General features: G+C 41.3%; 1 protein-coding gene across 17 annotated transcripts in view; it reads left to right on the plus strand.

Annotated features, from left to right (window-relative positions):
• sorbs2a (sorbin and SH3 domain containing 2a) overlaps positions 1-26744 on the plus strand; it is a 72489-nt gene that overhangs the window by 41869 nt on the left and 3876 nt on the right. For 8 of the 17 annotated variants that reach the window (XM_055010244.1, XM_035957944.2, XM_055010243.1 and 5 more), the window contains 24 exons: positions 147-173; positions 337-461; positions 779-1408; positions 4207-4333; positions 5427-5602; positions 7670-7736; positions 8598-8648; positions 8765-8966; positions 9972-10086; positions 12332-12403; positions 14238-14294; positions 15107-15156; positions 16037-16212; positions 16535-18343; positions 19814-19893; positions 20177-20274; positions 20648-20762; positions 20869-20997; positions 22046-22240; positions 22653-23675; positions 24632-25063; positions 25593-25676; positions 25954-25991; positions 26271-26377. In XM_055010244.1, coding sequence (XP_054866219.1) covers positions 147-173; positions 337-461; positions 779-1408; positions 4207-4333; positions 5427-5602; positions 7670-7736; positions 8598-8648; positions 8765-8966; positions 9972-10086; positions 12332-12403; positions 14238-14294; positions 15107-15156; positions 16037-16212; positions 16535-18343; positions 19814-19893; positions 20177-20274; positions 20648-20762; positions 20869-20997; positions 22046-22240; positions 22653-23675; positions 24632-25063; positions 25593-25676; positions 25954-25991; positions 26271-26377 — 5985 coding nt within the window. Of the gene's footprint in view, positions 1-146; positions 174-336; positions 462-778; positions 1409-2078; positions 2505-4206; positions 4334-5426; positions 5603-7669; positions 7737-8597; positions 8649-8764; positions 8967-9971; positions 10087-12331; positions 12404-14237; positions 14295-15106; positions 15157-16036; positions 16213-16534; positions 18344-19813; positions 19894-20176; positions 20275-20647; positions 20763-20868; positions 20998-22045; positions 22241-22652; positions 23676-24631; positions 25064-25592; positions 25677-25953; positions 25992-26270; positions 26378-26744 lie in introns of all 17 variants that reach the window. The other 9 variants (XM_055010245.1, XM_055010246.1, XM_055010249.1 and 6 more) reach the window with 9 other exon arrangements.

Genomic DNA, 26744 nt, shown 5'->3' on the forward strand with positions numbered 1-26744 from the left:
CTCTGTCACATCTTCACAAGTATTTTGAGATGAGAGCTTCTTTAAATGTACTCTGATGCAGTTATATTGAAGTTTGTTCCAGGGATTAATATGACAACACATCCAGTCATGTCACTTATTACTGCTGTGTCTCCTCTGTTCTCCAGGGAGTGATTCTCACTCATCAGACTTGGGTAAGTCCCCGCTTTGTTTGGTGACTGCTGGTGGAGAATCATTTTTCTTCTGTTTTCTTCTTGCACAAGACAAAGATGCTATGAAACATCCCGTATGCCACCAGAAAACTTAATCAAAACACGCTGCAGGACATGATGTCAACATTATTAAATTTATCTGCAGATTCTTGGCGGTCACGCAGTGCAACAGACGGCCTTAAGAATGGAGATGCCAGCAGCTCATCTCTTGCTGCCAAAGGCTTCCGCAGTGTCAGACCCAACCTTCAGGACAAAAAGTCACCCACCCAGGTAAAATATAATACATAATAGCCTAATAGAGCTAGACATTTAGCATGTTTTTTTCAGTTTTACTGGTACTTGTACTTTAATTAAAAGAATTATATCATGTTGTGCTGTAATCTTGACTTGTTAAAAGTCTCTGTGGGTAAAGGTTATTTAAATGATGCAACAAACCTTCATAATTGCAGATAGTTTAGCCAGAACCATGCTGTTTTCCCAGACATATATTTGGTGCAGCTTCATGATATCAAGCTTTGTGCTGATGATGTTTCTTGTTTTTGTTGTTTGAACTTACATTGGCTGCCGCTTTCTAATTGGCTAACAAGGAAATCAATCCTCTACCATTGCCGCCCCCCAGGAGAGAGAGTTTTCACTTCTCGCCCACTGGCACTAACCCACCAGATTACAGCTCCCTCATTGCCCTGGCTAATGATTTGAGTCCCGGAATGCAAACATTCACTAAGAATGAGAAAGCAGTTTTAAAAGAGTCCTACACTGTTAGGAGCACATCTTCTTACTCATACTCAGAGACCAGTGCAAACCCAGTCCGGCAGTTAAATCAGTCCACTGTCCCAAATGATATTAGCAACCTCAGTGCATCTGCCACCACAAATACACAGCAACGTAAGGTGTCCTCCCTTACACTAACCCCCGTCACCATCCCTGACCCACCTGCTCACCTCAACTTTTATGCTGATCCCAAACCTAAGACCCAGAACAAAGCTTCCCTTCCACCTGCTTCCCCACCTCCACAAAGCGGTCCCATCCTCCCTCAACCCCCGACACAGACGGCTTCACTTTCTGTCCACCTGGGCACAGAGAATCAGAAAAAGACCACCAGAGTTGAACCCAAGCTGCCAGACCAAGCTCCAAATCAAACTCCAGCTCCATCCCAGGTGGAGACGACAAAGCCTCCTCCTGCAGTTCCACCAAGACCGTCCCCTGCAGAACTGTTGGTACATTACTGACTACATACTGTAAAGACTAAACGAAATACAGAAAGGTCACTGCAATGCAATCACTGGGTTTATGTTTTGGTGACATCGAGTGAGTAAAGTGTTACACAGCAGCTGCATCATAACAGTTGGCATCATTAACTGAAGAAACAGTGAAGACACTGTAGCTGGGTTGTGCTAAATTGAGATTCCGAAAGTGCTAAAATTGCTGTTTTTCTGCTGTGTTGAGTCTGACAGTCTGACACTGGCATTCCTTGAGACAGTGGGCACAAGTATTTTGATGCACATTATATGCTACTTGTGTGTGTTTTCCTTTGGTTTGTTAGACCTGATACTGCTGTCCAACCAACCAAATGTGATTCTACAATTGTGTGCACTTGTACTGTATGTGTGATAACCAAGTTTTTAATCTATTGTATACCACATTTACTGTCCGTATAATTTGTTCCCTTCCACAGAGTTTGAACTAACTGAGCCTCTTCAATTCGCAGTATTAAGCATGTTTCAGAAGATGATGCTGCAGCCTCATGACAGTTTGCATTTCACCGTCTGTTAGGCTCACATGTTGCTTCCACACAACCCTTTTGACAACGTGGCTAATAAGTGATATCAATAAGCACTCTCCTCCTTTCCTCCTTTTCATATCAACTCCCTCTCATTCCAACACCAGGGGCCTTCCTCCCCTGACCCCACAGCACGGCACTCCCCCTATCGCTGCCACAGCTCAGAATCACTCGACTACCTGTCTGGCCTAATGCCCAAGGCCCTGTCGCCCACCCCGTACGTTCCTACCGGAGGTGGCGTCACAGCTGGTGCGGTCAGTGGGCCGAGCCTTACCGCAGTCAGCAGTGTGAGCATCGGTGGCTGCGTGTCACCCTCGGCCTCCCCCGTGACTGTGTCGGCTCTCAGCCACTACTCGTCATCCACGGCGGGTCTGCTGGACGAGCTGCAGATCTGTAGCCTGGACTCACCTGGCGCCTCACCCACACCATCGCCCACTCTCAGCCATGTCTCTGCCTACACTTCCACTGCTGGCCCTGATGATGTGCTAACAACTTCTGTGGCCTCCACTGCTGCAGCAGCCACTGTCACTAACGTAATTATCCAAACAAGTCACCTCTGTAACACACATCATTATCAAGAACAAATGGTTCCCACCCTCCCTCCATTCATTTGGATGGCTGAACCAATCCTCCACAAAGTGTGTGATTACTACCAAATTTTAACTTTCACTAACCATCGACTACACCCTACCTGTTAGTTACCAAAATTAAGTCCTGTCCACGTTGTTCCCTTATTATGTTGATGTGTCTGTACTCATTACAACTCCGTGTGCCTGTCTGTGTTTCTCTTTGTTATGCCTTTTTTCTTGCAGTCCTGTGCAATTAAGCTGTCTCTTAAGGCCAGTTCATATCAAAAATTCATGATGTCATACAGTATTTTTCCAGTCAGCTGGCAGCACAAGTACCCTGGTGAAAGCCATTAGCTGCAGACTATTAGCATCTTAAAAGACTGAACTCTTGCAGGGGAATATGGATTTCTGTTTTGTTGTTGTTGTTTTCATTTTTAAAAGTGTAACATGCGTCACAACTGTAGTGACCTTGGGAATAGATGTAAGGGACCTGGAAAAATAAACAATCTAGGTTATGGCATGAATTTTGCATGTGCATGTTGTGCTCCCAGATATATGAGACTGATATTAAAACTGGATATTCACTTAAGGTTGCATTCTTTCATCTGACATTTGCCATTAAATTAGGTCCCAATAAATATTGCCCATTGTCACTGTTGAATGCAAGCCTTGAGACTTGCATTTTCCATCAGTGCCATTTAATGAGGAATATCCTGAGCATGATGTTGTTCTGTCACAGATCCTCACTTACAAAGATGCTAATTAGTCTGGTTGCATCTCTAATCTAGAAATTCTGCATCTACAAGAGCAACATCAGACTTTTGAAATGACTCAGCCTCAAGCCCTAGTTTTAGTTTGTTAGCTTAGCATCATAATCAAATAAAACAGCATTAATCTACTTGCTGATACTCGATTATGCATTTTGTTCCAAGAGCATGCGATCATGTACACGGTAAATAGCGCACAAGTGTATTTTATGAAGTGAACCATTTTAATTTTTGCTTTAACTTTTTTTTTTTTGAGGTAGTCATTGGTTTTAAGTTGACCCTCCATGACTCTTTGGTGTGAACATGCAAGCCTTAAAATGAAAATGCATTGTTTGCTGTTTTTTCTTTTTTTTTTTTTTTTTATCCTTTTGTCAGATGAAATAATTTCTTCCTGCGTCATGTTGAATGGGAGAGCATTTCACAGAAGAGCCTCCCATTCTAAACATATCATGTCCACTGTCTTGTTAATGTCAAGAGTTCACGTCCACTAATTTATGATGAGATGTAGGTGAATGTGAAAGAGTTTTCTATTTGCTATTGCTGTTTTTGTCTTTTCTGTCTGTTTTGAAGTGAATTGGTTCATTAAGTGCCCCTTTCCTTCACTAACTGTTCTCACATTGTACAGTCACTTCAGATTCAGCACCTCCTGTGAATCATATCAGATCAAATATACATATCCATCCATTCCTATATCAGACCTGGTTCACCTACCCCTACAAATGCTTATAGCAGTATAGTGACTAATGTTGGATTTATAGAACTAATCATTCTGTTGGCACTAATCGTTTATATTTACGCTTTGGTTCTAATGTTTTAGATTGTTTTTTAATGTACATTTTGCTGTAATTGTGATTAGTTGTGTCTAACTGCTCTTGTTTTTGCCTTGTGGGTTACTCTAGGGCCAGGTCCTCTCTCACGCTATGAATGGAAGTGCTAGCCATCCACAGAGGCCCCTGTCCCCTCCATCCTATCCTCCACCCCCGGCCTCACTCCACACTGGGTTCCAGAGACAGAGCAGGAGTTCAGGTGAGTCGCTCCTCTTTGTTTACACCAAGGTCACCTGGACATCTGCCAGCAGTTCTTTTGGTGTTGTCACCACTCACTGGGACATGCTAAAATGCACTCAAATACACAATTAGTGAAGTAATTGCTGCACTGTAAAAAGATGCACTGTTTGGTTTCATTCTAAACACAGAAAGCGTGTGGCATGAAATCAGGCAAATAATTGATTTATAAAATTGCAGTCATTCTAAATGAGAATCAGAACTGCAGCTGGGCTTGGCGCATGACCTACAGTCAAAGAAACAAATAAACCTCTGTCAGCTGTATACCATATTGGCATATTCTGCTCTGAAGTTGCATAGAATTTATAGAATGTAAAAAACTATGAAGCACATCTCAAGCTATTGATGGTTGGTATTGGTATTGATATTATTTTGTTTAATCGTGATTTCTCGTATCTGTAAAAGAGTTAAAGGATCTTTGGGGTATATATTTGTTTATAGTCAACAGGCTTAGTAAAATTTGCAAAATATGATATGTATATTATTTAGGACAGCGGTCTCCAACCTTTTTTGCACCATGGACTGGTTTCAAGCAAGACAATTTTCTGTGGACCAGTCATGGTGCACATATCAACTAATAATCTTTTGTTGTTGTTGTTTTTAATTTTAAAAAGCTTCCTAAATGAATAAAATTACTTTTTGTTGCTAAATATGTATTTTACTCCCCTCTCAGCCTCTCCTGCTTCCCAGAGAAGCTCTCCAGAGACATTAGTTTTTTTTATTAATTTGGACAGGGGTTAGATTGACGGCTTCATTTGAAGGCCAGGCGTGAAAACTGACAAAGTGACGTGGGGGAAACAAGCACAGATGGAAGTGACACATTTTTTCAGAATAAAACGCTGTGTAGACTCTGCTGGATCTAAAATAAAAAACACAGAATTTTTATTCTGTCTGTGCTACCTGGTATCAAATGATCCACAGCCTGGTACCGGTCCACGACACAGTGGTTGGGGAACATTTATTTACAAGACAGAATCATCCAGCTATGGAGGACATGTTTTGGGGAGTAACTGACACGTCTGTCTCTTCTCTCTCCTCTTTCTTCTTGTTTCTAGAGGGCAGCGAATCAGTCACCAGAGAGTCCATGGTGTCCGGCCACACCAGTGTTAGCAGCACTGTGCCCATTGCCCGCTTCTCAGAAGAAGAAAAGAAGGTTTCTGTCATTAAAGCTCCCCATTATGAAGGCATCGGCCCTGTGGACGAGTCAGGCATCCCTATTGCCATCCGCACGGTGAGGTCAATCACACATGGAGCTAAATGCATAGATTTGGACAGACTGCTTCAATTAGGTGCTATAATGTAGCATGTAAGTGTCTTTTGACTCATTTCTACTGTCTTGATATGTGATCAGGTCCACAAGAGAGATTACTTTCAGCAGCTTTTGACCCCATGTTAAAAGCCCTTTCTCTCTCACTATCTCAGTATCTTTTATTCTTCCTCTGTGTGCTAGTTATAAAAATGAGCTTGTCAAGGTCTTTGCCTTAGTGCTGTGAGGGCCTCGCTGATTACTTGTGAAAGTGTGTGTGCCAGTGTGTTACCACTATTAAGGCTTTTCATGTATTAACTCTTCATGTTAGCTGTCCGTTAATGGGAGAGCAGCATTTAAAGGCAGGCATGCTAAACTACAGAATGAGAGAAAGGAAAACAGGCGGAATGTGAGACGAGCAATAAAACCAAAGAGAAAAGTTGAAAAGAGGGGGGAAAAAAGCAGGAAAGAAGAAAAACAGATGCTCCTTGTTGTCAGCAGACAAACATTTTTGTGGCCACTCTTTTTGGTAACCGTGGAGAGTGAAACGGTAATTGGCCCGTCTCTTTGCTGTGCCAATGCTACATGCACAGTCACACACACTCCTTCACTGTGGAGCCAAACTGCCTCTTCTCTGACCAGAGTCCAGACACCGTGTTTAGTGCGACTGAATAAAGACAGGATTAAGTCTTTTTTGAAGTAGCTGTTACATCTATACTGTTTATACAAAGACACACATACCAGGGTTCCTCCTGGGCACCGCAACGGGAGCCTCTGCTTTGGTTTTGTAGCAACATGGCTTCTACACCTGAATAGTGAAAACCAAACCTGTTGAAGTTGATGTCTGAGAGTATCACACCAAAAGAAACTGCCATAGTAGTTCATCAGGTTACTGGCTTTAGGGTTATTTAGGCTATATGTTTGCATAATGTGGCCATTTAGTATGTTAAAATTCAGATGTTTTTAAAAGATGTTGCATCCTGTTTTTTTCACTTGTTTGTTGTTAGTACGCAATATAATAGACTAACAAAATAACACAAAAATTTGTATGCATTGCATTGCATTCATCAGCCTTATGTGGCTATCCATGTCTCAAAAATATGACGTACTATCAAACGATTACAAGAAAAGCAATTCAGTTAGACCTTGATCTGGTCATGATGACTTCCAAAAGTAATTTTTAAAGAGAGGACTGCAAAACTGTAATGCAAAATTACAAGGTACTAAGCTAAAATAAAAATAGCAATAATAATAATAAATGTGCTGAGTTGCACTGAAGCTAAAGACCACTTAAAGCATTAGTACTGTTCCCAATTTCCCACAATATGTTAATTACTTGTAATAAGATATATTTGTCTGAGAGATTTAAATCAAATGTTTTAGCATTGATTGAACTGCTCAAAAGAGGCGTGTTCTAGAAATTATGGAGCAATATGGACTCCAAAACATTCTTTTTGTGCATACGTGTTGTAGTTCTGGATGACTCATCAAAGTACTTTCATGTTATACAAAAAAAAACTACAATTTTGATTGTAAATTACATATAATTAGCATCTAACAACAGATAAATGAACAATTCAAAAAGGGACATAGGATTGTAACTTTATTTTACCACCTACATGTGTAGGATAAGAAGCGTTAGACCCTCGACATTCACGATTGGGATTTGTTTCTCGTTCAGTTATAGTGACTGAATTGATTATAAATCTTACTAAGATATATAAAATTCTGTAGTCTTATAATATTTCTAATTTCTAATAATTCTTGATCCGATCGTTTGCCTGATAAGAAAAACATCATTTCTATTTCAAGTTGTTTTCTTTTGACTGAACATGAAAATCATAGAGTATCTCCAAATATAATGAATGAATCCTTGTAGATTATTTATCCACGTATCACTGTGATAAGTTGAACTTTCTGAGAGTGAAACATGGCGACAAAGGCTGAGTGTGTTTTCTCAACTCATTGATGTCCTATAAAACAGTGGGAATCCTTTACAGTTTCTATCTTGAGCTGTAGTCTTTATCTTTATGGTTATTTCTTTCTTCACAGACGGTGGATCGGCCTAAGGATTGGTACAAAACTATGTTTAAGCAGATTCACAAAGTTCACAAAGCAGGTAAGGCTGCACCGGAGTGCACTGTAAGACTGAAATGTCCCATTATGTGTTGTGATTTGATTATTGGACATTTTGAGTGGAATTGGTTATTTATGCATGCTGCTTGTACGCGTGTGTGTATCTTTGTGTGCCTGTGCATGCCAGTTCTTATTAGACCAAAAGACCCAAACAACCCCAGAGCCAGAACTCATTAGATGCAGGCAGGAGAGTCTGCAGCGGAGGAGGAGGAACGGAGCGAAATCTCTGATGGACACAGCGCTGTCCTGGGAAATCTGCTCTAATTTTGTAGGCTTGACAGAATCACACAATCAGTACAAGGCTTGTTTGTTCTAAACTGCTCAGGCTTCTTCCACAACAGCACATACAAACACACACACATTCTCACATACACAGACTATTCCATCATTATGTGTGCCCAAAAAAACATCTAAAGGCTTTTGATGGGCTTGGTATGCATGTCAGAGAATTCCCATGGTTATCACATATTCACATTTTCTAGTTGACTTATAATGCAGAACTTCGGTAAAATCTAAAATCTATCTTCAGTATTTTCCACTGTAAAACCGAAAGGTGGCTCTAAAAATTTTTGCATTTAAAGGTCAAAAAGACACATTCTGTATTGGAAAAGCAGATTTTTGGAACATGCTGGACTTGTGGATGGGCAAAGAAGGAGGGATTTATGTTTCTTATGTGATTTTTACGCTTTCTGGTGTGAAAAATGAACAGTATTTAAAATTACTTTATAATTATGTGTTTCATAAGCTGACTAAATATGCTGTTCTGAGGACAAACCTGTATTCTCTGTACTACAAAGTGTCCTTGTGTATGTATCACAATAAATCTTTGTGCTTTCTTCTTCAGATGATGACTATTCTGACACATACAGTGCAGCATATGCTGTGATTAACAACGGTGAGACCTACTCTCGCTTGTGTTTCATACGATAAGTCATTTCTTCACAACCCACATGTTTCCTCCTTTCTGGCTTACTTCTTCCTCCAATGTTTCCTCCATCCTGTCCCTAACAGATGACTACAGCCTGTCCTCCGGCACCACCATGGCCCACCCAGCTCCTCGCACACACACCTACAGGCCTCTATCTAAGAGCCCCTCGGACAATGGAGGGCATCTGGGGTCTCAGGAGCCTTCGCCATCCCCTGTACCCCCACCACCTCCACCCATGCCATCCCTCCTCCAGCTGAGGGCCAATGAGAAGGATTCAACAGACATGTAAGATGAACTGCATTTCCCCTCACTCTTAATGAGACATAATGAGACCATTCTGCAGCACAGCATCTTATCATCATTCTGCTATAAGGGGGAGAAAATACTCACTTATTTGTACTTCTTTAAACCATTTACAATCATGTTGAGCCAAGCAAAGATTAAAGTTTAAAGTTAAAGTTGCTATTTCACTGATTTAAAAAAAAAAAAAAAAAAAAAAACGACATCAGGGCTGCCTTACTGCCAGGAGGTTGTTGTTGTTCCTCATTGTAAAGAGTATTTTGCCATGTGAAATGTGCAGCTTATGCCCAGCTAATGAAATACTGACTCTTAATAATTACAAGTAAAACAAAATTGAACCCTTGTTTTCACTGTGTATACACTAATAAATAGGATTTTTTTTTGTTTGTTTAAATGTCAATTATGAGCCCCCCTCACCGTCCTGTTATGTTGCAGGTCAAACTGACCCATTTTACACTAACAAAAATCTAACAAAAAATGTTAAAAGTTATTATTTGGTACGAAACATCTTCTGTTTGGCTTAATAAATGTAATCAACATATAAAATGGTTCATTTCACAATTTGAAAACCCACCCTGAACTGAAGAGGCGTCTCGTGTTGATTTATCATCACTCCATGAAAAGAAAAAAAAAAATCAAAATGTAAAATAAAATTTAAGCAAATCAGTGTAATGTAAATCTTTCCAGTGTACATTACAAAAAGTATTAAAAAGCATTTTGTGTGAAAATCAAGTGAATTATCCTTATTGAACCATGATCTATGAGAGGTAAAGAACACCATTGCACTAAATATTGCTAGAAATGATATGTAATGGAGTAAATAATGAGATATAAACAGTGTTTATGGGGAATTTTTGGATAATTAAACATGACCCTGAAACATAATTTCTGTTCTTGAGAAACGAAGGGAGGGTTAAATTTTCAAATTCAGAAATTAATTGAGCTAGCAAAGTATCCAACTAATATTTGGTTTTTTTTTCCATGCACCAGGAATGAATGGGGTCCTCCTGACAGGAAAGTTGATACGCGAAAGTATCGTGCAGAGCCCAAGAGTATTTTTGAGTATGAGCCTGGGAAGTCCTCCATTTTGGAGCAGGAAAGACCAGTAAGTATTACTGAAAACTGCTGTTGCACTTGTATTGACTGAATTCTGACATTTTTCCTCTTTAAAATCAATTGAAAAGTGTTTCTGTTGTTGGTTCTACACTCGTGTGAGAACAGATGACAGGTGAAGTGATTTCTTTGTTTTATTTTTTATTATTTATTTCTTTATTTGGTTAAATGGTTAAATTCATTAGATAGGATAGTTGGATTAGTTACAATTGCATTGTTGTGGTGCATATTGTTGTTCACTGAAAGATTCATTCTGTTACTGCTGAATAGAAGACCTATTCCTGAAGAGAAAAACAGCTCAATATTAGACATTATGTGCAATAACACTGCAGAAATGAGGCGACAGAAATAACTGGGTGGTTGAATTGAGAAAATAGTCACAAAAGTGTGTACCTTTTTTACTTGTTAGTCTGGTTGTCATTACTATGCTGGTATATTATGGCTTTTTGCACGGCGCTCTTTCTGTCAGAGACGTGTGGGCATTAAGATGTGAGTGTTTCCAGTGCTGCATCCTCCAGTGACTTTACTGGCTGCTTGTGTGGGGTGAATGACAAGGCAGACAGCAGAGAAAATGGCTTTACAGAAAATAATAGACATTCGGTATCACAGATAAAGACAGAATAATAATTAACGTGTTACATATGAGGAGCCTTTGCAAAAGAAGCTTTTTGTGAAGGTTTCAGAGGATATTTAATGCGATGACTGCAGAAAGTGCTCCCAGGGCAATAATGCATGAGTCAGTTCCTGATAGACAGAGGCAATAAAAAGGAGAAAGCTGTAGTGTACCCACGCAGACTAATCTGCTGTCTGTTCACTACCTTTTTCTCTCCATTAACCAAGGTAAGAAATGTCCCCCTAAAGCATCCTGTTCAGTGGCGAAGTGACTGTTTGGACGAATATGAGCAAAAATACTTTTTCTAGCCCTCTTGTTCTTTAGGTTTTTGTTGTGCGTCTGTCGATTGTAATTGTGTGGTTGGCGGTGTCTGCTCCAGACCTCACTTTATAACAGGGTGACTCATCTTTCTGAAAGCTATATTCTCCAAGATGTAACACTACAACACCTACGAAACATCTCCTTGCAGCATTTCACTCTATCTTCATGTAGGAATAGGGTTAGAAAGAGCAGACGGAGTGCTAAAACACTCTGACATATAAAGTAAAAATAGTAAAAAATTTTTGAAAATAAGCCTGTTGACTGTGTGTAAATGGAATCAAGTTGATAAAGCTGTTACAGCTTAAAACGGGAAAGAGTAGATGATGTACTTGCTGCACAGTGCGAGCCAGTGTCTTTTTGCTGCATGAAAATACTTAACATCCCAGTTTGCTGCAGGATAATCTCATATGAAAAGTCTTCTCTCTGTGACACAAAGGAAGAACAGGATGTTTTTATCTATCGTGATATCAGCAGAGATGACCTTCCACTTTCTGAAGGCAGTTTGTCCAACATGTCCCTGTCGTGCATGCAGAGTATTGCAGGACATGCAGTAATATTTAACATTTAGTAAGGCGACACTGTGTGTCAGCAGGGAAATCTCTGAAATCAGATAAAACATTAGGAAATCCACGTTTACAAATATCTACATTGTGAGACATTGACTCCAGGAGGATAAAATAACAGATTTGTGTCGTGACAAGACAAGTTTATTTGTTCAGCACCACTCAACAACAGGACAGGTTGCAGTATTTTATGCAACATGTACAGGAAAAAGACATTAAAATATAGAAGAAAAACAAAATGATTTAACAGATGTTAGAAAAAACAGAATACATTCATGTTCTTCACTCAAAAATATGAAATACAATGAAATGGTTCATGGTGCTGTCTTCTCGTGTTTTGTTTCTCTTCTAAGTTATTTATAAAAGCACACAGCTGCAGCTAAAGCATGGTCACTATGTTTATCCCGATGAGGTATTTTACAGTTATGATTAATAAAATATTTGACACTTTGCCTGAACCCCATTTGGACTAGAGTGTGGCACTTGGCTGGCTGACGGTGGTACCATGCTGTACTGTGGAAGTGAAAGTTTCATTGTGAGTGGGTTCTGCATCATCGGTTTTGTTCCCATGAGCCAGTCTAAATCTTCATCCTGGTTCATTCTGTGCCCATCTCCCTGTGCCACCTTTGCCCATTCCTAACCATGAGGTCCATGTCTCTCTTTGTGTGTGACTCTTTTCCACACTTCCTTTCTTCTGTCTTTTTCTACTTCCTCTCTCTGTCACTGTCATGCTTTCTCAGACCTATGATGACATAGATTTAGAGAACGAGCCTTGGTATAAGTTCTTTTCCGAGCTGGAGTTTGGGCGGCCGGTAAGTCAGGGCCTAGCTATTCCCCCAACCACAACCCTGCCGTAGGCATACACCCACTTTCTCCACCCCACCCATGACTTTTTTTAAATGTCTCCACCATTAGGCCGGGTGGGGCTAGCTGTTTGGGCATGTGGTACTTGTTTGGTGCTGTGACTTCCCCCTCTCCCCACGTGCACCCTTGTGACAGGTTGTGGTATGTCTCTGTGTGGCTGGGGTTTTTGGTCTGGTGACTAGCAGGCACTGAAATGTTTATACACAAACCTTTTATTCACTTGGGTCATTTTCGGATCTTGTCCAAAAAAATTACGGGAATAGTGTTTTAAAAGGCAGCATGCTCCAGATTTTTTTCCATGACCTGACTTCCAGCCTGACGAAACTACACAGAACAGTTAATCACTTTATCACAACATCAATAAATATCCAAAGTGCTTCAGTAGAAGGCAAGTGGACTTCTCTTTTCGGTTCTCAGAGACTCATTGAAGAGGTTTCTTTAGTTCAGAAGTTTGAAATGTCTTGAAGAATCAAAAAGGAGAAGCTATTTTGCCTTCTACTGAAGCACTTTGGGTTACCATCACCTGGATGAGAATCTACACAGACATATCAATAAATATGCAATAAATTAGTTTTCTCTTCATACATTTTATCCTTTTTCTGTAGCCATCGTTGTAAGAAACTGTCTGTGCAGTTTCTTCAACATCAGAGCAGATGCAATGACCGGTATTTAATGTGTTTATTCATCTGATCATTTATTCATGCCTGCTAGTATTGTTTTTTTAATCTCCTATGCTGGTAGTGTGGAGGAATGCTCTGCGTGTCTATAAACTAAATGCTGTAGCACCCTCTGCTGGAAGTAGGTGGTAATTATGTCCTTGTGGTTTAGTGCAGGGATTGCCTCTAGCCACGTATGTGAGATCAAATTACCCCAACCTGACTGATTTACCAAGTATCATGAGGGCATGCCTCTGTCCATGCTAGCGCATGACATCGGGTGATGACTTTCTGGGCTTATTTGAAATGTTCAGGTGAAAATTTCACATATGGAGCTGGTGTGACTTTTTGTCATCTCAAAGCCACGTTCAGCTGTGTATTGAAATTTATACCCGCAATATTTTAAATGTTTCACATCACTGAATAAGCCCTTAGATGTAGGTGGTTTCCTACATGCACTGACTGATCCAGCCGGGACAGAATCTCACAGTATGTTCAGTGTTTGAGTGAAATTAAGGTGACAAGTCACAATTTATTTTGACTGAGCGATTGAACACTAATTTATCTGCACTAGTAAAATACTAAATCACTGCATTTGATTGTGCAGTTTGTTGCACTCTCAAATACTCAACACTGCGGCTTGTGCTTCACGTGGCTTACAGCTTGTTCTTACGCTCTGCATGTGTGTGCGGTACATGAGTGCATTTGTGAGTATGTGTTTGTGGTAATAAGGTTGATGTAGGAAGCCAAGTTTATTTTAGCGTTGCCGACCTGTAGTTTTAATTTTACACTGAGATCATTGTAAGAACAAAGCATCAATAGTTGACATTAGAATGTGTAGCTGTGTGCGTGTTTGTCAGTTTGTTAGCGTGTACTGAGTGAGTGCACATGTGTCCATTGTACAAGTAAAGCACATGTGCGATACTTGTGATCTAGTCCATCTCTGGTTACTCAGATTCTCTAACGGGTGTCACTTTCTCCACGTTTCTTTTTTTTGTTTTTTGGTTTCTCCCCATGATGTCACCACTGCTTCTCCTCCTTCACCTCATCTTCACCTTCCTCCTCTTCCTCCTCCTCCTCTTCTCCTCCCTTTCCTGCTCACTACTGCTGCTGCTTGGGGCTCAAGCCTCCTAAAAAACGGCTGGATTATAATCCAGACATCTCCGCTCGCCAGCGCATTGAGGTAATCTCACATTCATGAGTGTTCCAGTTGTGTGGTTAATTTCACAATTTCTAACCAATCACAGGAATCCAAATCTAGATTATATGATGTAAGAGTTAAAATGTAATTGCCAAAATTAATGCAGGGGGGTTTCTTATCAGCATGCCAGTCATTTAATGAAAGATGCTGCATTGTAAAGCCTTTGTAACTTACAGTCTTATAATGCTATTCATCTGTTCACTTTGGATTGCATGAAAATCTGCTGAATGTGCTGTATAGATTGAAGATGCAAGATTTTTAAAATCATTTTCTGCTTTAATCTTTTTTCTTGTGAAATTAAGATTGAGATAGCCCTCTTTTTTTAGCTAAAAATAAAGAAATTCTGGAAATCTTTTTTATGTTTCCAGCATTATTGTGTGATTGGAATTGATGGTTAGCATTTTTGCACTTCACTTTAGCGATTAGGGATATTGGACTTTTTTTTTTTTTTTTTTACTGCTGAGACCCAGATCCACATGATCCATGCCAGGTTTTGCAGGGCAACATTTGCCCCCTGAGCCAAGCTTATAGCGTCTTCCGATACATCACCTTTGCCATCATCCAGGAGCAGCCTAAAAGAGAGCAGAAATTTCTCTTCAGCGTGTACACCAATAGGCCTCTTCTTGGTCAGGTGTGCCATGTGGAACCAGCATCTATCGCACCTTACGCAGGGGGAGTGTTTTGAGTGTGGCACAGCAACAACCGCATGCAGGCTGTGCATTGTAAGCTGCTCTGCCTCGCGTCTTTGTTCGCACGGCGCTCACTTTTGTCTTTTGTTGTCTGCCCAATTTCAGACATCTCTGCACATCGCTCCTGCTGACAAGCCTCCGGAGAGACCTGCAAGGTAACTGCTGTTTCTTTTATTTTCCTCTGCATCAGCTCCATCCCCCTCCCCCATCCTCTTAACAGCAGCCGTCCTTGTTGTGATTCAGCACAGTATCAAAACTCTGCTCTTTCTTGCCTTGTCTCTGGTGCAAATATCCCATGTCTGCTATTAATAATGACTTGCAAGGATTAGTGTTGGTCTTTATTTGCTTTTGTCCCTAATGACAGGACGCTTTGCTTCTCCTTCTCACTAGCTGAGCCAGAATAAATTAACCCAGTCAACCTATTGATTCTGCCCTTCACCTCCTATCCTTCCCTCAGCCCCCCTCCTCCTCCGCTCTCCCGTTCCCTTTCACCAGTGGCCTGCTTGTTCAGTCGCATTTTCCTTGTTGAAAAGAAAGGGCAGAATAGGGATGTGATGAATAAGCCCTGTAATTCATGTGAGGGACATTAAAGCGTGTTTGTTCTGAATAGAAATCCATTACAGGGATTTTAAGTCTTTTGAATCAGAAAAGTTACTCCAACTCAAGGTTAATTGGCAGATTTTGTTAAGATGCTTGTGGATACACTTAAGATGTATTCAAGGATTTCATGATCTGACATTCTCCTGTAGCCATAAATTACTATTAAAAACAAAAATATCTATATATTGTTCAGCAGTAACAGAATGTTTATTATTCATGTCCCTGTTCATTTGACCCAGCAAGGTTTAGAAAAGATTAAATAGACAATTTGCTTGCGTATAATTTGATAGATTTTTTTCTAATTTGTAAATGCTCATGACACTTGAAACATAGTAAAAGATATTCATAGAGCCCACATTTAATTTGCCCTCTGCAAAGTGTATTCGCTAGTGTACAGTGTTCTGAAAGCAGTTGTCATTGATGTTTGTGTTGTAGTGCTGCCAGTGACTACAGGAAGAGAAGGAAGTCTGAGCCATCAAGTTCCCAAGTGAATGCCCAGTCTCAGAGCAGAGCTGCTACTTCCCCTAAACCAGTGGATGCCTACAGACCTAGCAGCAGCTTAAGGAAACCTGTCATTCGTTCCTCACCATCCTCACCCTCAAGAGCCAAAGGTACACAGACATGTACAGAAGCATAGCATTTACTCCTGGTAATTTTTTCTGCCTCTCTGTTTTTCTATTTCCTTCTCTTTTTCCTGGTCAGACATGAGTACTGTACTTATCACATCACGTTTTTTACAATGTGGTGTCTGTAAGTTCATCGATTGGTGGCAGTCTGAAGAAAAAAAGCAATCGTGTCATTTTTTCTACCCTTTTCTCTCCTAATAAATCTCCCTCTCCCCAGCTCTTGCAATCTTTTGCTGGGCATTATTGCTTAACCTGCTTTCCTCCTTCTTCTCTCTCACCACGCTGCTCTTTATTGGACAACTGAAAGGTGGGGACGCATGCAACATGTATTCAAACAGTTTGACCTCCTCAGGTCCTTATCAGCAGCCCTTACTGCCCCCTGTCCCTCCTGACCCTGTCCATTGCTACGAGGACGCCAACCAGGAAGGCAGCTCTTCCTCAAAACAGTCTGCCTGTTTTAAGAACAGCTGGCAGGTAAAACATCGCGATGCTGAGACATGGAGCACAGAGGAGGTGCCACCCTCCCCTGGCAAGCTCAAGTCACGGAGTTGCGACGACTTACTCAATGATGGACATTCTGGCTCAGGTGGGCGCAATGCGACCCGCTCAGAAAGTGCTGGGTCATTGGTGTGTGACGGGATTCCCTCGACAGCCTCAGCCTCCACTCGTTCACTGCCTCGGCTCCACCGTCGACGGGCTCATGATTCACCGGGCTTTCTCCAGCTCTATCGTAAAATGCATCAGATTGATCGAGCTCACCTCATCCCATCTGAAGTCATCCGCTCGGTCCGTGCTCGCATCCTGGAACTAGAGCGCCAGCCTCACCTGCATCGGCATCGCCTCTCTACTTGGACACCCTCTTGGGGTGTGGAAGTGCCACGCGATATGGTGCCAAACCGCATTTCTGAATATGAGCGTCTTATTCAGAAGTCCAAATCAATGCCAAACTTGGGCGATAGTGAAGTGCCATCAGGCACCACCACACCAGGCGGCTCGTCATCTCGAGCTAGCAGTGGTGGTGGTGGCACACCCAGTTTTCCAAAACGCCGTTTTTCTATAGAATCTTTACTAGAGGAAGACAACAATGGCAACAGTGGAACCGCATCTCATACCATGGATCACTTGCATCGGCCTCGTAGCCCGCCAGAGGGCCAGCCTCGTGTTGGGCCAGAACCTGGCCGTGGCCGCTCCTTTCCTGCTCCTCCAGTTCCCCGAAGTCCACAAGCCAACCCCGACTATTCAGACAGTGAACAAGACGCTGTTGCCTCTGACCTCAGTGATTTCATCCAGGTGGAGGGCTCCTCATTTTGCAGTGAGAGTGACTTTGACCATTGCTCACTAACCTCCTCTGAGAGCCTATACGGCTCTTCCACCCTTCACCATCACCACCTCCGTCATCACCACCATCATCACCACCATCATTCTGGTCACCAAAGTCTAAGCCAGACCCAGGGCTACCAACACCGCCACCTCATCAGCACCTGCAAAGGCCGCTGCCCAGCCTCATACACCCGTTTCACCACCATGCTTCGCCATGAGAGAGAACGAGCGCGGCAGGAGCACCAGAGACCTTCACAGCAGAGCCGCAGCAGCCATTCCCAAATCCAGAGCTCACAGTCACAGCAAGCGATGTCCAAGCTGGCCTTCCTAGTCAGCCCAGTGCCTTTCCGCAGGAAAAAGGGCTCACCACCTACCTCTAGAAGAAGCAGTGGCGGCGGAGGTCGAGGTAGCAGACCCAAGTCCAAGCAGGCCATTTATGAAGCACTCGATGCAGCCTTGAGAGACATATATGAGCACATTCAAGCAGAGAGAGGCCACAGAAATGCTGGGGCACCAGATGATAGCATCCTGAGGAGAATCCTGGCTGAACTGCTGCCAAATGTGCCTGAACGAAGCTCCTCGTTGCGGGGACGGAGGGGGTGTTGGCACGGGGGTCACTCCTCTGCATCTTTGTACCCAGATGGGAGCCCCACTGGGTACGCCTCATATAGAGGGGAGACCTCCACACCACGGCTACAGTCACCGATCAGTGTCTGTTACGGACGACACTTGGAGACCTCAAACAATAATGAATATGGCGAGGAGCAGGGCAATGGAAACGGTCTCTGTTATTCAGGTGGAGATGATACACATATTACACTTTAAATACACCCATGCACTTTGTGTTGTACTCCATCATACCCACACATAGATTGTTTTGGACATGCATACATGCATATATCTATAAATACAGATGTGCATCCACATACATTCACTCCAATATCTCTTTCAGTATTGCCTGCGCTTGCTGCCCGGTTCTCCTCATTGGTCTGCAGACACTTCCATTACTGTGCCTTTCTGTTTATTTATATGACATTCATTAAGACCCCTTATACTGTAAATTCTCAAGTAACATCTGGGCCTTTGTTTTGTTCTGTCTTAAATTAATGTCAACGAAACGAAACTCTCCCTGCTTTAAATGTGGAGTTTGATAGAGACAGATGCTTAATGCTCAACAACACAGCAGCAAACTACTAACTTTCAGAATTTAATACTGAGGGTGAACAATATATGTGTTAAAAAGATCCTAGCAGGGGAAATTATACAGGAGCAGTTCAGAAAACAACGGTTTTCTTACGGTACTAAAAAATGGCATACGGATAATACATGAGATTGTAGCAAACGAAGGCCTGGTTTTCTCTGCAACTGAGAAACAAAATATTTGAGAATTTACCACATATTACTCTGTTTGCAACCCTGTCTCCTTGAAATTGCTTTTCTGCACAAGTAAATAGTTTCCTAGTTAATTTTGGGTGCAGATTAGTTGATGGCTGTATTTTTTTTTTCTGAAGTGAATGCGTGAATGGACTGCATCAGAGTTTTGGCATGCAAAGCAATCCATTCTCACTCCAGGGGTCGTGGTTCACATCGATACTCGCATCTATGGTAACATTTAGACAACAAAGTCACAGAAAAACGTAAAGTACGTTTTGTCTCTACACTGTGGACTTCTGTGTTAAAACAGACCACAACCTTTCCCTTTAGTAGATCAATTTATTTGCAAATACAGTAACATTTCCTCAGTATGATATTTCCATTCTTTCCTTTGCTGTTTATACTGGGATTTCTCAGAGACAGGATTGTTGGTTGGAGTAAATGAATGTCAATACTCCTTTTTTCTGTTTAAATTGACTACTGTTTTGGTTGTATCATTTGTCTGTTTTGAAGATCAATTTATGGAATCATCTTATTATTACAAAAAACATTTTCTTTCCCTCGAGCCATTTGCTTGTACATTTGTGGGGTTTTTTTGGCATAATTTTTGACCTGTGTTTCATTTTGTAATCCACTTGTTTTGTAGGATTGCATGTTCTATATTGTGGGAAAAGTCCTATCACTGTGTTTTTTCCTATGAAATGGAAATAAAAACAAACCTATTTTTTGACCCAAGCTTTCATTCCTTCATTCACCCATTGGAATGACATCATCACTGTATCATTCAATACTTTCCCAAATCACTTTTTTGTTGTTGTAGTAGTCATGCGGCATGACGGCGGTTGCTAAGGTAACCCTTTTAAACTTTTTCATGTGTCTCTGCTAATCACAGACCAGGATGTCTCCAGGAGTTATTCCACCATGGATGGACGCCACACACCTCAGAGTAGAAGACCTACTCCTGACAGAGAGGTACTACATTAAAACTGGTTACGAGTATTCTTATCTCCACACTGAATTCAGACAGCATTTCATTTCACAAATAGCACTGCACTATACTTAAATAATGTATAATGAAGCTACATAGAGATGATTGGTTGTCACTATGAAAACAGTTCAGATTGAAGCTCAAAAAGTTAAACTATTTGTCTTTGAATGAGTATTGGTCCTAAATATTTGAAGAATGTCTCATTTTTCTTCTATTTTATACCTGGTAATGTTTGCCGGCTTTCTGTCTCTCACTCCGCTCTTCTAGGTCTCCCATAAACAGATGACACAACTTATTCTGTTCTCTCTCCTCCATCAGAAACAGCCTGCGAGAGCCATTTATGATTTTAAGGCACAAACTGCTAAGTAAGTACAGTAAATTCTCAGCGCATGGCACGCACAAGAAAGCCGAACCGATCGAACTGCACTTAAACGCATCTCCATATGCTGCATTAAATTTTTTTGCATACAATTTCTGTTGCTTTCTAAGAAAACTTAATTGTCACATCTTATCACAATACCTGGATGGCTTTAACTGATTTCTTTTTTACAGTTTTTACATGTTTGCATGAATAAGGCTCATTTCTGCTGTACTGAGTCTTGCTTTACACTGCTTGGGTGGCTGAAACTTTCACAGATGCTTGATTACATGAAATGCTGCAGCTCATGTCTTCCTTGCGTCTATTCAGTGGATAAAAGATGCATGCAAATAGTCTTTACTGATGCAACTGTGTTACAGGGAGCTGACGTTTAAAAAAGGTGATGCAGTGAACATCATCAGGCAGATAGATACCAACTGGTATGAAGGAGAGCACCGTGGACGGGTGGGAATTTTCCCCATATCATACGTAGAGGTGAGTGTGCTGCTGATGTGTGACTCAGCATGTCTGTTTGTGTGTGTGCACCATTGTCTTATTATTTAAATGTGAACCTCCTGTTCCTTTTTCAACACATACACAGAAGATGCCGTCCACCGAGAAGCAGCAGCCCATCCGTCCTCCTCCTCCAGCGCATGTCAGAGAGATTGGAGAAGCAGTGGCACGCTACAACTTCAACGCTGATACTAATGTGGAGCTATCGCTAAGAAAGGTAGCTACAGTATTTTATGATTGTGTGTCTTTATAAAGAGGTGCTTTCAGCATTTTGATTAGATGTTTGCATTATATTTCGTTATTACTGGTTCAAACTATTTATTAAGGAACATTCAAATGTAGTTCACCCATCTGAAACCTAAACCCACCAGCAGGCTTGAAAATCACGTTGTCTTTTTAAAAAGTCAGCTAAATTTATCACATCCAGACACTGTTTATGGAAAGAATCATTGTATTTTTAACTTTCTGACAATTCCTGACCTACGGGTACTCATTTTGACTGCCGTTCCTTTGGGAAACCTAATTAAATCTGGACTTTAAACTTATGGACTTGCTCATAAAAAAATTGTCAAAAATAAACCATTTGCTCCAACTAGATTCCGTTTAAAAATAAAAAATTCTGTGCTCCTCTGTGCAACATGGCACCATTTGGGACTCCCCTGTGATTAATAGTCATGTGACAACAATTCTGTGACTTTACAGCTCCACTACAGGCTGTGTTTATATAACGCAACGAGGAAACAAGTATGGAAACAAATTAACAATAGTTACAAAGTAAAATATCTATAGTGTATTATATATATTTATATACATTGTAGTTTTTACCACTATCAATAACGCCTGTGGGCACTTTGAAAAATTTTCTACATATTTATACCTGTCTGTGTATTTGTTGCTCTATTTTTAGTTCTTTTTCTTTCTTTCTTTCCTCTTTTTTATGTTTTTGACTTCTGGGTCCTTCTAGCGATGGTTGTGCTGTTTCCATAGAGGTATAGGACTTATATTACAGTGAACAATGAGCCCACAGTGAATAAAAATGTGTTATGATATATTTAGTATATGTTTGATGTAATTAAAGCTACAGTGGTTAAATAGTTGGTCAAAAATTGTTATTAGTATTTGGAGCCCCAACTACAGCATTTGAAAAACACATGAAGTGGTAATTAACAGTACAGCCAGAGACTGAGTGTGAAATATAACACTGTAGAGTTTTGTGCTGTATTGCAGTTAAATCTGTTGTATATATTTTTGTTGCATGTGTGTAGGGTGAGAGAGTGATTGTGATCAGGCAGGTGGATCAGAACTGGTACGAGGGGAAGATCCCAGACACAACCAAACAGGGCATCTTTCCCGTGTCCTACGTCGACATTGTCAAACGCTCCCCGTCCAAGAGCTCCACTCACCACATCGATCCGCACGGTTACCCTGGCAACAGGACACCGAGCTCCACACCCATCAAGGTAAGAAAGTCAGGACTCGCTCACTCTTCAGAACATAGCAACTAATAAACCTCCACAATAGAGCTTATAAACTAAAATAGTTTAAAGCAATGAATCACTTTAAAAAATGTATTCATTCATGACTTTGGGGTATTTATTTATATTTTTGTGAGCAATAGATTTGGTTATCAACCAGCGCTACAAATGCCAAACACATTTTATATCCTCAAAAGCCTCCAGTCAGGTTAGATAGTTTTTTGTATGTGAATATAGTTAAATAAGTACAGAAGTCTGCAAACCGGTGTAAATTCTGCATTTTTATCCCATTAGGCACAGCTCAGCCTTGACTAGTCAAAACACACACGCAGTACTTTCCTGTCCCACTTTTATAAATCACACTCTGTTTCTTCTTTTTCACCTTACTCCCATGGAGCCTTTCTATCACTTACCTCCATCTTCCATCACCCTTGACCTCCCCTCTCCTCACCCCCCTTTGAGAAGGCCCGACCTGCAAGCCGTCACCAGCGAGTGGCTTTCCCTCACCATGGAACCATCATCATCATCCTCTCCAGCTCGGTCCCTCACAACCACCCCTGTACCACCCACGCCGCCTCCTCTCCCTGCCGATTTCACACCTTTGCCAAAGCCCCAGGAGCCTCAGGCGCTCTCACCTGTGCCGTCACAGAAAGTCCTCACCCCTTCACCCCAGACAGTTTCCAGAACCCCCATTTTTAAAGAGGGGAGCCTCACTTTAGGTCCAACCACACCTGCCTTGTCTTTCTCCCTGCCTACTCCACCTCCTCTTCCTCTTCCTCCTCCACCTCCTCCTCCTCATTCGTCATTCTCCTCTCCGCCTCCTGACTCTTCGCTTCGATATACCATTAACAACACAGGGTTACATATCACCGAAGCACCTGAACCATTGTACATTGCGAAGCCAGAGGTTTTATTCTCCCCAGAGCCGCAAATAAAGTCACCCACACAGCTTCCACAGCAGCACAAATCCACAGTGCAAGTGAACAAAAGTAGCAAAACCCCAGACATTGAGCTGCGAGTAAGAGACCCTTATGATGAGCTGCTGTCCATGATTCTGGACGGATCCAGCAGCACAGATGATGGCGACGTTTTGCCTTCAGTAGAATCTCCACCAGCCAAGCTGATCACTGAATCTCAGAGCAGAAGGCTGCAGTTGAAAGCCAGAAAATCCCATCAGCCAGCTGTAGTTCCAGCAAATGATTCAATGGGCGGCGTTCAGCTACAGGTGCAGTTTCGCAAGCCTGTAACAACGGAGCCATTGTCCGCTGTTTTGTTAGGAGAGCAATCAAAAATTCAAAAGGAGCAACCGTCGGTAAAGCTAAAGGGATACACTGAGTTGTTCATTGAGGAGGAGGATGAAGCTAGAGAGGACACCGAGGAGGATGTTAGAGTTTTAAATGAGAGACTCAGTCCACCACAGGTAGAGCATGGTGTGAGCTGCTTACGTAGAGTCTGAAAATTAAAAAAGGAAATGGAAGGGACATTGAGGAAAATGTTTTTATTTCTGTATTTTAGAAACAAAATTGTCTTGTTGATTGTTTCTCCTTTAAATTTTATCCAAACAGATCATAGTAATTTGGCTACTCAGCCATTTGAATGAATTAGTTTACAGGTAACGAAGACATTAAATGGAAATATGCCATCTGTTAATATCTATATAGTGACAGATGTTGTGCAGATATAGTAGAGGACCGTGTCCTATTTTTCTCTAACTCCACAACAATAAATGCGAGGATTGATTATTCATAAGTGGGGCAACAGGTAGTTTTAACTAATTAAATATAGTTAATTAAAATAGTAAGATGCTTTAATTAAAAACTATGATTTCTAATTGGAGTCCACAAATTCGCAAAATCATTACAGTTAGTTTCATTTAAAACTGAAGAAGCCTGTGGACGGACAAATGAAACAAGTCTTGAGGACAGAGATTCAAGAGATTTATTTGTCAACATCTTTACAAATCAGTAGAGAATTTTAAAAAAGTCATAAATAATGAGGTGGATTTCAAAAAGTACTGTAGATGATTTGTGTGTTCCATTCAAAAAAGAATCGTATAGTGAATGAGATAGATAGATAGATAGATAGATAGATAGATAGATAGATAGATAGATAGATAGATAGATAGATAGATAGATAGATAGATAGATAGATAGACAGATAGATTATAAGAACTACATTATCACCTTAAAAGGAGTCTTTATTTACCAGGTTTTGATAGTCTCTAGGTCTTTTCTTACGTAGTTTTTTTTTTTTTGTTAATCCATCTGTGTTTTTTCCTCCATGTCCTTTCTGAGATTCAGTAAAATACAAACAGGACGGATTTAAAATTATCTTCATGTGATTGAGCTTCATGTGTGTCTTTACCCTCCTTTATAGGCAGAAGTCTCTCCTTCCACTCTGACACCTCACCCCAGTCCCTCCCCACCCTCCTCACCCTCCAAACCTCCACCTCTGACCTCCGCACTCCCCCCTTCTTCCTCCCGATCACAACAGCACAATCGTAGCATCATCCCTGCCTCCCCTCGGCCCCCGTCCCTCCCCCAGCTCTCCACATTGCCTCTACAGCCACTCTCCCCGGCCGTCTCACCACCTCCCCCCCACTTCTCTCACCCCTCTCCGGACCTCCCCCCACAGCGTTTCTCTCACCCTCCAAGTTCTCCCGGCCTTCCCACTCCAGTCTCGAAGTCGCCTCTGCCCCCTCCCGCCCCGTCCCCCACCAAAACCGTCTCTCCTCCCCTGTCCACCCCACGCTCTCCTCCCACTGTCCCTGCTCTCCCCCATCCAGGACGTAGGTCTCCCAAGTTGAAGGTAAAGCTGGAATGCAGAGATTATGGTGGCGTTGTTGGTTTTGATCTTGTTTGTGGTGATTTTAAGTACTAATGATGGTTCTGCTGTTGGTGGAGCTCCAGATGACGCGATTACTGAAGTAAAAGACAAAAAGCACCTTGTCTGATTGGTCTTTACTTCAGTTATGTAGGAAAAACGCTGCTTAATATTGTAATTTGAGAGCTTTTAGGTGTTGGACTGATGCTCTGTTAAATGCATAGATTTGCGATGACTTGAATGATTAATCCGAATTTATTGACATAGGTTATGACAGTGTGAGCTCAGTGTGTTTTGAACACTAACATGCTTGAATGAGAATAAGAGCGAGCTCTGCTGCTGCTGTTGTGATTAGGAGGGTTTTCGCTGGCATTGGCATCTTGAAGGATGACATTTTACAGCATGTCATTAGAATTTCTGCCCGTGTGTTCAGCTCATAGTGAAGGCCGCTGACTCGCTTACTGTTTAAAAAATGATTATAGGTGTGTTGCTTCTGGTCTTTCTGCCTGTTAAGCAGGATCCACTTGTTGGCGGTAAGCCTCCTCGTAGCCCCATCTTGTCCCGGAGGTCCTGTCTGTCACCCGTTAGAGGTCGAAGGGTAGGGGGGCTTGTCTTCCTTCAACTATGCTCTTACTGCACTCGAGTCACTGTGCAGGGAAAACAAAAACATTTTATTCATGACTGATCGCCACACATTTTATAACATTTTCTCAACACAGTGTAATTTTCCTTAATGAGAAAAGGAGATTTTATTATCTCTGGATAATAAGTGAGAATATTACAAAGTGTTTTCTCGTTAAACCATGGACAGAAAGCAGCACAAATGGCACATTTTGATTCATCGTTTTTTGTGTTTTTCTCTTTCTCCAACTCAGCGATTAGTACAAGATGCACTCCACGGTGGAGGAGACCCGTAAGTGGTGTTTGTTATCATTAATATCACAATTATCCTCTTTAATCATATGTTGATCTCTTGTTTTCTCTGTGTACTTAGAAAGCAGTAATTAGAATCAGTTAACTACATCAATACGAATTAAATTAAAATGTGCTTTTTTGTTTGTGTCATGTAAAAAATATTGTAAGAATACAGAGGATAAACCTGCTGGTTATAGAATAAAAAAGAGTTCCATTATTGTCCAGTACTATCGGTGCAGTGTGTCATGGATTATTCATGACAGTTTTTCTTACTCAGTTACCAGGCCTTGTACAACTACATGCCTCGCAACGAGGACGAGCTGGAGCTGAGGGAAGGAGACATCGTTGACGTGATGGAGAAATGCGACGATGGCTGGTTCGTTGGTAAGAGGAGAAAATACGTTCACTAGTTATTTTTATCGTGACACTTTACAGCATAACATTCTGAGCCAAAAACATGATAAACGTAAATACAGCTCATCAGTACAGCAGAGAGAAAGCAGAGAAATAAATGAGGAAAGCAATGCATTTTAGAAGACCGATCCATGAAATATAGGGCAAACTCTTTCAGACTTTGAAGATTCCGAATTATCTCTCTTGGCAGAGTATGTAGTAAACATACATTAACTGATGTACTATATTGAAGTACATTTTCTTTGTACTTATTTAGGTCTTTTCATTTTATACTACTTTATCCTCTTACTTTTTAATTTATTTAGGTTGTAGTTTATCGGTTATGATGCATTTTGAC

Source organism: Amphiprion ocellaris, chromosome 4 (assembly GCF_022539595.1).
Source record: "Amphiprion ocellaris isolate individual 3 ecotype Okinawa chromosome 4, ASM2253959v1, whole genome shotgun sequence".
In the NCBI taxonomy this organism is placed as follows: Eukaryota; Metazoa; Chordata; class Actinopteri; family Pomacentridae; genus Amphiprion; species Amphiprion ocellaris.